The sequence below is a fragment of the Manis javanica genome, chromosome 2 (genome assembly GCF_040802235.1).
Source record: "Manis javanica isolate MJ-LG chromosome 2, MJ_LKY, whole genome shotgun sequence".
NCBI classification, from domain to species: domain Eukaryota; kingdom Metazoa; phylum Chordata; class Mammalia; order Pholidota; family Manidae; genus Manis; species Manis javanica.
Window position 1 is genome coordinate 51,206,367 of NC_133157.1, and position 11,675 is coordinate 51,218,041.

An 11,675-nucleotide genomic window follows, 5' to 3' on the forward strand; every position below is an offset into this window, starting at 1 on the left:
TCTTGGATCACATTTTTTATCTTCCCTTTAGACTTACCTTCCCCTTTGTCTTCACTTTTACTGTATTAGTCATGGGAACTCCAGAAATTTTGTATCCCTGCTTTTTCCCCTCTTCAATTCTTCCCAAACAGAAACCCTCCTTTGCCTTTAATCCTGCTGGCCTGAGCCCATTTCTTTCCTCTTCCAAGTCTTAATTCATCCATCCTTGACTCCACTGTGTCTCCTTGTGCAAATAAAGCATTAGAGCGAATTTTGAGTGGGGGCTGAAGTGTGCAAGGCTACAGGGTTTATAGGATGCCTTTGATAAAACTAACAGAATAACCAACCCTCTTCCTTCTGTTTATAAAAGCAACCCTCTTGTATTTGGGCTTAGAACACCATACAGGAGTGATCCACATGTCTCCTTGAGCCTTTTCCAAAATGGCTGTACGTGAGGGAATTGCATTTTTGGTCTCCAGGTAGGCATATCAGTAAGATGGGAGTAGGAAGATGTTAAATACTGTGTTTTAGATTAGGTAGTTAGTTGGCAGAGATTTCTAGGTCTTTGCTTATGGTCTTTCTAGGTTTTATAAGATCCAGTGGAAGCCTTTTTGAAAAGCAAGAATATTCTTTGTCTAAAGTCACAAAAAAAGGGAGAAGAGAGGCTGAAGATTATCTAAACCCAGTGTTGAAAGTCCTTTTCTATCCAGTTGTGAAAAAGTATGAGTTTAATAAATATAAAAGCAAAGAGACAATTCCACACTAATGACAAAGAACAAGCTAATATACGCAGAGTCCAATTCATGTAGTCACTAGGTAACTGTTAACTTTTTATTCTGGGTTATGGAAGCAAAATATAAATTACTTTCTCTATAAAGAACTATGGCACTATAAGGTGACTGCTAACATGTTTCACTGTATACTGATAATGTGTGTAGGGTTAGACCTGACAGTCTCTAAATACCTTCCCTTCCTTGTTTATCCTTTGATTTTTCTGCTTCTATAATACTCTTCTTTCAGGAATCAGGAAGATGACTCCGTTTTGAAGCATACATACAAAATACCCCCTGGGAAGAAGAAGTCACAGCTGGTCTAGAATCTATAGTCTTCATAAAGGAAATTTTCCTAAAGACAGTGTCATAGTCAGAATTAACCTGGCCTCATTTCCCTTTGGTCATTTCTCATCATCTGTCTTGAATTTTGAACGCCAGCAGGTCTGAGTGGTCACCTGTATGTGAGGGAAGCCCATTTATAAATTACATTTGGTTTTTATTCAGAAAAAAAAGACAAAAATACCCTTCTGTCCTCTTCCTTAAAATTCCTTCTTAACATTTGCTAATATGTTAAAGGCTATTTATATTTGTTTTGTGGTGGGCAGTTTTAAAACTCCCTCAACTAAAATGAAGACTTTGTTCATAAAAACTACATAATCTGCATAGAAAGAAAGAGTCATCCATTCTGTATCTTACATGAGTTTCACTGTCTTCAGGACTCTCTTCCTCTGTGAATAGTGGCCTCTAAACTGCCAAGGTTTGTCTCAAATTTTATCAGAAATGTAAGCATATATGTTTGATCTTCAAGGTTGTAGGTGGTTCAGCCCCATGAATAAATTTAGAAACAATATTTGCTTAGGGTGATTTGTAAATAAATGTGAGGCAACCATTGATGCTAAGTGTGAACCTTCTCTTTGGTTGCTAGTTAAATCAGTCCAGATTTAAACATGTAAACTTCTTGACTTATATGCAGTAAGACATCTGTATTTGGTTTGTTAAAACCTGCTGATGTCTCCAGAACTAAATTTGTTCCCCTATAGGCCTCTGGGTAGCTGTAGCTAAAAAGCAGAGATGTATAGTTTTTGCTTATCTGATTACCTGACTTCCAGCCCTGTACAGGTGTGCAGGAATAAATTAACATGAGCATACCTCTGATGAGTCGCTGCATACATTAACAACAGAGGTGAAGATGTGAAAACATGCTACCTGCCTCCTGTTATCATCACCTGCTCAGCAGCAACATCCATTTTTTCTGCCATTCTCTATGTTTGGAAACTTTCAGAGAACTTTTCTAAAGAGAGATTTTCAATAAATGTACATGATTTCACTAGGCAATATATCCAAGTAATGAGCCGCTTAGCACCAATTCAAGATAACTATTAGTATATTTGCTCTAACATAATTAGCTGTCAAATACAGTGTGTTAATCCCTCCAAGTACAAGAGAATGTTTTAAGGCATCAGCCATTTCATTTCCTGTATTTTTGCCAGTCAAACTGCAGCTTTCCTTCCCTAAAATCCTTTTACAATGTGAAGTTATATGGGTCCTCTGACTTTTAAACATTAAGGAGATTTTTCCCTCTTACTCTGATTTGGTTTCACAATAGAGCCAGCAGGTCAATAGGTCTTTTGTACTTATCTCCAGTACTTCCCATCAAAGGCAAACAAATAGAATACATCCCTCCTCTGAGTAATTGCTAGTTGTGCCCTCCTCAAGCGAAACGTTGGTAGTAAGATAAACTTCGATGTCATCCCTGTCTCTGGGGTCCTTTTATATACTGGGAGGAGAGCAATGAGCAAGACGGTCTCCTTGCAGCATGGGGAGAGGCTCTGACAGGCCTGGAGTGAGCCTCAGGTCTTCCTAATGATCTCCTGCTGGCCCAGCTGGATGTAAGACAAGCTCGTTTAAGCCTCTGCTGACCTTTCACTCCTCCACTCCAAGAACTGCACCAGTCACTTCCACCGTCTTCCAAACTGAGTGCCAAATAGACAACAAAGCTTAATGGTGGACGAATGACTTGCTTTTCCTGATACAGAGATTTGTACAAATTTCTACTGAGGGGAGTTACATTTAATCTCTTCTGGCTACATAACTTCCATTGCACAAACCCCCTTATTCTTACCTTCCCTCAAAAGCTGCACTATTGCCAGCACTACCTTGAAAACTCAGGGAGAAATAACAGAGCAGAATGCACAGGCACAATTTTTCTTGATGGCAGCACTTTGAATGGGTCATCTCCTTGATTTCCACCTTCCTTGGGTCCACCACCATCGCTTTGCCCCTCTGATGGGCTTCATTGGTGTGAGTCTTTCTCATACAAAATTATTCATGCGAGATACTCATTATTGTAGATAATCTTTTCTTTAAAAAAAAAACAACAACAGACCATTTCCCACCAGGAAATGGATTGTAAGACTGCACACATATATATGGTTACTTGATTCTGTCTGTCCGGGTTCTCAGTTCTCTCCATGGTATGAGTGTTTTACCAGCACTCTCTTGCTCTAAGTGATCACTTGTGCTAAGAGGAGGGAGACTTTTCTTTCTCCGTTGAAATTTCGTAGTGAAGGTTGGGCTAGAAAGCATTTCTTCTTTTAAAAGCCTTCTCAGGAATAACTTCGTATTTTTGCTATAAGACTCCTACAAGCTTCAAGTAAATGAATGTGGCAGAATATGAAAGGAGTTTACACTTGCCAAAAAATGACAGTGTCATAAAAAAGGGATTTGCTCATTTTGATTCCTGAGTGTCAAGGTGTGTGTGTGAGTGTGTGTATGCATGTGTGAAAGAGAAGCAGGCTGAGACAGAGGAAGAAAGGATACTTTTTAGGAAAGGACAGGTTTTCTTCAGTTGTTTAACATGAAACTACACTTTTAAGAAATACCTAGATTTTATGTCCTAATGCAAACTGCCTGAATTAAAACAGGAGTTGTAAATTCCTGGTAAAAAGCTGTTATGCCTGAAGTGTTAGTGATCTTAACTCTAGTACTTTATGGAGTTTATTACTTCTTTTATTAACTAGGGGGAAAAATGTTACCCACTGCTAGTTTAATTCTTTTTCTTGCTTCCTCTAATTATTTTGTCTTTCCCTTAAGAAGGAAAAGAAAAAGCCAGGTGTTTCTTACTGCACATATATAAGAGATGCCTCAATTTTGCTATTGTATATATCAATTTGAATTATTAGCAGCTACTGAAAAATTATGCTAACGTTCTAATCTAAATGCACCCATATAATGTATATGTGTGTTTATACATAAACAGGAGCATAAATAAGAATACCAAAAGACAGTTCATCCTTAATTGCCAGAACAGACAGCTTCATCTTGGAAAGTAATGTATGAAGTAACTTTATCACACTGATGAGAAATAACAAGAATTTGTAAATAAAAGGTGACAGATTTGGGCAATGAGAACAACAGACCTTCAGAAGGAAGCCTCCTGGGTGTGATGGCCAGCTGAGGGAGCCACTCCAGCTCTGCTGCCTTTTGAGTCCACTGTGTCACCTCGGGGGCACTGGGGGGTCAGTTCACTCTCTAGTAATTGTGTTTTACAGACTTCTAAAGCAATTGGTTCAGTCAGTCCCAATTCAATAAAAGTGGAGAGCAAGAGAGAGAGCACTTTTGTTCTATTTTTTACTTGAAATTATTTCATTCAGCAGTCTGTCTTTTTTATTACCAGGACTTGACATTAGCACTCCAAGCTATATTAGCATCCATTTCAGCAGTTCAGTAATGGTATTAAAAAAACACTTAACTTCAACGGTGAATGGTTGTATGACAGTACCATAAAAAATCCACATTAAAAAAAAAACTCATGTATTTGTCCCAGCAAATTATTTTTCACTTGTTTAACCACTTCAAAACTATGTTCTCGTGATGGGTATTCATGAGGATCTTGTTCTCAGAAGCAGCCAACAGCAGTGCTCTGTTGATTAGGGAATTGGAGAAAGAAGAAACAGGAGAGCCGGGGAAAGGGTAGGTAAAGACGCTGTTTACCCTGTAGTTAGATTACCTTCCATTCATCAGCAGAGATAGAATTGGCAACCTCAGAGCACCCAAGGTGGAATTCTTGGATCCTCATGCTTGGCTGGGATTTGATTTTGAACCCAACACTCTCCAAACTTGGGAGCAAAGCCTAACTACTTTGGCACTGCAGCGTGCTCATAAATGACTACATTAGGTTCTAAATTTTGATTAAACATTCTGTAATTAATCAATGGTAGACACAAAACAGTTGGCAAGGTCCAGAGCTGCAAAATGTTTAAGACATAAAACATTACGAAGTAATTAGAATATGCTCCTTCAAGAGAAGGATTGCCTTCAATAAAGAGGTAAATGATAGCATCTTGTTTATTGTGGATGTAGGCAGCCAGAGCAATATGATAAACTGCTGGAGATACACATATCAGTAATCATCCACATTATTAGTGCCATTAATCATAATTCCAAAACTATGACAGCCGCAGCCAACTTTTTGACCAATTTTGCTTCTGCCTGTTGGCCATTATAACTTCACTAATAGACTACAGAGCTCCTGTGCATGGCAGTTTGCATTGAGAATAGGTTAATTATATTTGAGCTGCTGATTTCTTCTCTCCTTGGAAAAGGCTTAGCACTTTGACAATCCCAGGAGCTCACTGTTGTTAAACCAGTAAAAGTACTGTATTGAAATTTCCTTTGTTGGTCAGGAATGAGGAGATGTTTCAAATGAAATACACCTGCCAGGCTGGGATAGCCACTAATGGTTCTTGGTCCAGAGTGAGCTTTGGACAGCAGATGAGCTCAGTGGTTTCTTTAGATCACTTTGTACTCTTATTTCTCTTTTGCAGACAGGTAAAAACTTCAGCGCTATCTGGTGGAACACCAGAAATCCCACAGATTAGTGGCATCTCAATATGTGTATGTAGGACTGAGAGAAATTGGGGGAAGTGGTTCAGAATATCAGGGGGAAATAAGCACCTCTCTAATACAGAGTTCTGCTTCTTTGCCTATGCTTGTGTGAATAAAAGTAAAAAGAATTTCACAAAACATCATCTGAATGTTTCTAAAACTTGAAATGGGTAGTAGCATATGTACATTGCTGATTAGTTAACTGAAGTTTCATTAAGCTGGTAATTTTGACATCATTTAATCAAACACATAAATTAGGTTTTAAAGTTCATGTATCTTAAGTAGTTTTATTTTCAACATGGAATTCTAGATAAGGCCACAGCTAAATAATAATATTGTCTACAAAATTTTTTCCTTTCTTTGAGGATCTCTTCCATACCTAATGTTACCTTTTTTAAAAAATCATAAATTAACCATTTTAGTGATGTAAAATATTTTGAATATGTAGTCAAAGGAAGTACTTCCTTTGAAAAAGATCTCAGAAATTGATATTCAGTGTTACACACATTCAAAAAGAAAACTTTTAAAATGGCAGAAAAATTTTACTATCAACAGCATTCCTGTTATTTTGGAAATACGCCTTTTAAACTATATACATCAGACTATAAAACGTGGGATTGAAGACTTGAGGATTAGTCCATCCAGGGTCAATATAAAACCCAAAATTAGAACTCAGATTGATTAAATCCTTAAAAGATGCCAGGGTTCATGGCTTGGCTTTTTCTTACCCAGCAATAGTAGTAAACTGAGCACCATCTGAGCTGCCTGACTGAGAAAATTTCCAAACACTGCAAATACATAATCACAGCATAACACTCACCTCACATTACAGCGCAACAGGTACCCGTGGAATAATCGGCACCCTTGAGAAGCCTTGATGTGTCAGATACAACTCAGAGTGAAATGGTTAGGGAACAGGGCTGTTGGACATCAATTTTACACTTAACCTGAGCATTCAGCATACACACTTTCCGCCTACCAATCTGCCTTCACAAATGCCACTGCTACATTAACATTTTTTATGCATTCCACAGCAATGACAAATTGTTTTCTAACTGTGGTGCCAGATTTAGTATGCAAAAGACATGTTTGCCTCTGCCAACAAACCAATAATTCTCACTAACGTCTTCAGAGTTACAACATTTATAAAGTTGCAAAGTGGAGTAAACAAACCATCTGTTTGGCTTTTCCATATATGTCATCCTTTCTTATTAGCATATTACGATTCATTTAGTAAACAAATTTGGTGATTTCGTTCACGTCAAAGTTAGGTCGGAGGCTTGAAGATGATTAACATTCCTGGGACACACACATTAATACATTGCTTCTTCAGCAAAGTTAAGTGGCTTCTCAGGAGAATCGCCCCTTGTTGACAAGATGAGACTGTCAATTTTGTTTGCCTGCCACATTACGGGTGTAAGGGGATGGCAGGCTTTGAGAGAGGGGAGTCATGTAGGCAGCATAATTCACTGTGTATTGAGAAAAGAAGTCTAATTCTGATAAATGGTCGACCCCAATACATCCTACCTGTTATTACAACGGACGTGCTGTATCTATGCAGTAAATTAGCTAAACCCCTAAAGAGTTTGGTGAGAGCTTATCTTCAAGTGAATAATTTGAGTAGGGAACTGTCTGCGTGACCAGTATGGATGATTTGTTTTATATTGAAAGGGATTGAAGAGACTGAATTTCATACTTTTAATTTGCAAGAAGTTGCTTAGCTTTTATTTCTTACATTTAATATGTACTTCCTTATTTGGGGTTTTTTTTTAGCATTGTTCACTAGAATTTTACGCTGAAATTTTTCCTGAGCTAGACATGGTTTTCAGATCTTTTGTAGACAATCTTTAAGTAATAGCCCTATTGAACAGTGACAAGTTTTACAGAAATGTATATTATTAAAAATGTCACTTTATTCATAAGGTTTTAAGCATCCTACCATTAATACAAAAATTTTGAGGGTTAAGTACAACAAATAATGTCGTAACAATCAAGATAAGAGAATGAGGGACAGGGGTTTTAATGTTTCATTTCTGTGGACTTGATAGCAGATTGACATTTCTCTTCAGGAATATTGTTGACTGATTATCCTACAATACACTCAGATATGACAGCTAGATTTTTCCAGACTGGATAGAAATTTATCTTTCTATCCCCATATACATATACCTGTATGCATATATACATATTGACACATCATGTATATGTGTATATGCACACAAACATATAATACATACGTGTATAATATCTGCTGTATATACATCACTGTTGTCATTCTGGACAACACAATTTGACAAGAGCATGTGTATGTGTGTATTGAGTGGCTGAGGTGACCAAGAAAATAAAGGCAAAATGTAATCTAAGATGGAGCCTCAATTCCATTTCACCTGTGGCATTATAATTAATTACCAAGTATTTTGTTTCACTAAGTTCAGAATGACTCAAAACTGATTTAAGAACTAGAGAGGATAGATGTTGGACTTCTCATGTAACCTATGGCTTGATTCCCTATTCAGTTTTGAATGCTATATTTGGATTCTCTAATTTGGGCATGAGACTTTTTCATTTTAAAAAAGATGTTCCTTCCCTGTATCTCAAAACCAAAGTTAAAACTTCAAAAGACTTTGTCTTTTAAATATTTTTAATTTTAATTTTTAGGGTTAAACATAATATTAAGTTGAAGTGAGCATATGAACACATTTGGAAAGAGACATGAGGTAAGATAGGACATACTTTCTCAAGAGAGCGCTTGAATATACTTGACTATGTTTGATGAATTTGATGTCTTCTGTGGCTCCATGGTTTTCTTCTTTTTTTTAAAGTGAGATATAATTGACATGAAGTTTTCACTAAAGAAATGGAAAAAGACTGGTAGTCCCCTTAAGCCAGTTAGAGTGCTTCAGCTCAGCAACTTATTTCAGAGAATAAGTTTGATTCCATGGCCTGCCTTGTACAAGGCTTGATTACTTTTTGCTCTTAAGAGTCATCTTGGTCTTCAAAAGCCTTTTAGTAAACTCCCAATATGGCAGGAATAGGAAAGGGTACAGGGGTTCAGAGGAAACATTTGTAATTCTAAGCATAGCCCGATTTGTAGGACTGTTTCATGCCCTAGTTATGTAGCATTTCCTTGCACCACACTGAGGTATTAATAGGGTCAGAATTACCCTTTGCTGTATTACCACTGTCTTGTCTTAAATGTTCTGTTACATGCATCCTATCTTGGGATCATTGTTTCCCCTTCTGCCTGTGTATTTTGGGAAAAGCTTGTTTAAGATTCATGCATATTATTGATTATATCAGAAGGCAAATAAATATAAATATCTCCCTTGTGCAAAATAGTCTGTGTTACTGCAGGACACTGGAGTTTGAGTTAGATTTAGTTTGTATTCTTCTTAAAGGTGACCGTCTTGGGACTAAATTATGGACTTCTCTCATCATCTCATTTTTTTTTTCCTGTTAGAGGAATTTGCCTCTGCATATCAGTATTGCCTGCCTAATCAAAGCAAGTAGAAAAGCTTTCATACTCTTTATGTTCCTGTAAAATAATAATACTATACGTAATAAAAATCTAATAGAATCTAGATTTTTATTAATGATTGTTTTTCCCTCTTTTTGGAGATAAAATATTCCAAACACCAAGTCTGTTTTGTAGGAAAAGTGTCTCTGTCTCTGGAGAACTCAAAATTGGTTCCTTCATGAATTCCCTCTTCCATGGATTATCTGCAACTGTATATTGCTTCCTCTACTAAGCAGTCCTCCTATTTCCCATACTGTCTCGTCTTCCTCCCGTTCTAGGACCCTCTTCTCTATACATTTGATAGTCAGCAGGTGTGAGTTCTTTCTGTGTCTCTTCCATCTTCCCTTTCATTTATCTCTTCAGTTTTGCTGATCCAAATAAACTTTTAAATTGCTATTAACCCTAGGTCTTTGCGTCTGCTCATGAGGACAGTATTTTATGACAGTTAATGCTTTGGACTGACTGATTCCAGTCTGATGATAGGTCTTTGTTAAAATCAAGAGCTGCCTTTGCATTCTGTGGAGGCTAAACCTAACCTCTTAAGGGACAGGGTCAGTACTCTCCACAGAATTTCAGTCTGCTTTCCCTTCTGCTCTTGCTTTTCCTCTTTCCAACCCAGTAATGTGTACGTTTAAGAGAAAATCTCCAAGCCCACTGGCATGAGAGTGAACCAGCAGACTTTCCAGAGTCCATTCTTCCCATATGCCCTCTAAGTGTTTTGCATATAGTATGTAGGAGGATTATTAAACAAAAATGAAATAGATTAAGAAATGAACATAAAAGAATCAATTCTGTTGAACTGTGGTTGCATAATGGAAATCGACTACCATGAATGAACCCGTGTACTGAAGTTATGAACAGCAGAGCTAATGCACTGCCATGAGTTCATCTTTATTATTGCATTACACCTGAATCAATTGATAAAGTAGCCTTTTTTTTTTTTAAGCGAGGGATGGCACTTAATTGAATAAAAGTCAATGTAATTATATTAGCAGAGGCCAACAGTACTGCTGACAGCGGAAAAGGGACACTGTTGAACAGAGTGCCAGAGCTGGTCTGCACATTTCTGCACATCGTTTAGTTGACAGATATTGAGGGCTGGTACATCATCTAATTAGATTACAGATTTCTATAGCTGTAAGTGAGAAATGAAGAGAAACATCTCTTCCTGGTAACATATCGGTGAAGAAGTGTAATTTCACAAGTCATCTTAGGAAAGATGAGTGCATCTCAGTGATCAGTGTGTCCTTTTGTCAATGTTAATTTATTCTTGTTTGTTGTGTCTTGATGTGACTGCTGTGTATCTGGCTGCTGTTTTCTCAGCAGTGAATTGAAGTGGTTACTGCAGATGTGAGAAGCAGCACAACACAGAGTTCTAGATTACAGCCATCACAGATTGTGCGCTTGTGAAATTAAGGGGGAGAGGATGTTAAAAAATCATACAAAGAGGGATAGGATTTTGTGAGTTGCTTACGGCTGGCAAATTGTTTTTTCAGGAGTAGTAGCACATAGTGTAATTCTATTTCCACATTCTTGTAATAACTCTGATGGTGTCATACCCACATGTCAGGGTAAAGACTTCACAGTAGGCCTTTCCTGCACTCCTCTTAGCAGCCTGCACTTGGAGTCATCTGCCATCTGACACCGAGGAATGGGGAGCGGTAGTGTCAGCACAGGGACCAGGGGGACAGCATCTGTTTATCACTCACGTATCTGCACTGCATGCATCTGTGTAGAACTCATTTATGGATGATGCTGTGAATTTGGTTTATCTTAATTTGGCTTATGATTTTTGGATTATGCAGCTGATCTGAAAATCATCAAAACAGCATATGAGATCATCGCGTATGACAAAATGATTTTGTGATCAGAACATTTAAAATCCCTATTTATTGTTTAAGTTTTTTTTAATCAGATGTCTAGAATGTGAATTTGTTTTCTCTCTCTCTCTTTCTCTCTCTTTTTCTCTCTCTGTCTATCATTCTTGCTTTCTTTTGTGATCGATTTAGCAAAAGATTAGAAAGCTGATCTTATTATCACAAGGTAAGCTCAGCCTTCCTAAGTGCAGTGCGGAGAGGGCTATTGCCTCTTCGCCCCTTCCAACCCAGAGTGCTGTATATTGTCTTGTGTGGAAAGGTGGAGAAGTCTTTCCCATCTTTCTTGTCTCTGAGGCACATACCTCTCAACCATCTACAAGAAATAGTAGCCATGTTTGTCACCAAGCAGAGTGACTCATTTTGGTCTTCCATACTTTTTAATTATAATCGGGAGATCTCGCGAACTTTTTACTGGCCATTTCTATAATCATAATTACCTCTCCAAGATGTACAGCTTCTGCCATTACAGAGAAGCTTTTATGCATCTGCCTATTTGTTTATTGGTGTACTTTTTGGAAGGGTAGCCTCCAGTTTAGGTCTTTGCCGAACCCGTGAGCCTGTGCAGTGGAGAGAGGTATATGCCGAAGGGCACTTTAACAATGAATGGGGGCGGTGGGGGCGGTAAATGGAAAGGCAATGTTT

The 11,675-nt window shown here is 37.8% G+C and overlaps 1 protein-coding gene across 18 annotated transcripts in view; it reads left to right on the top strand.

Annotated features, from left to right (window-relative positions):
- BNC2 (basonuclin zinc finger protein 2) overlaps positions 1 to 11,675 on the top strand; it is a 429,408-nt gene that overhangs the window by 403,954 nt on the left and 13,779 nt on the right. The window contains exon 8 of one of the 18 annotated variants that reach the window (XM_073228474.1): positions 11,166 to 11,199. The exons of the other annotated variants lie outside the window; for them this stretch is intronic. Within the exon in view, the coding sequence (XP_073084575.1) occupies positions 11,166 to 11,184 (19 nt within the window). The 3' untranslated portion in view covers positions 11,185 to 11,199. The remainder of the gene's footprint in view (positions 1 to 11,165; positions 11,200 to 11,675) is intronic. 18 annotated transcript variants of the gene reach the window in all.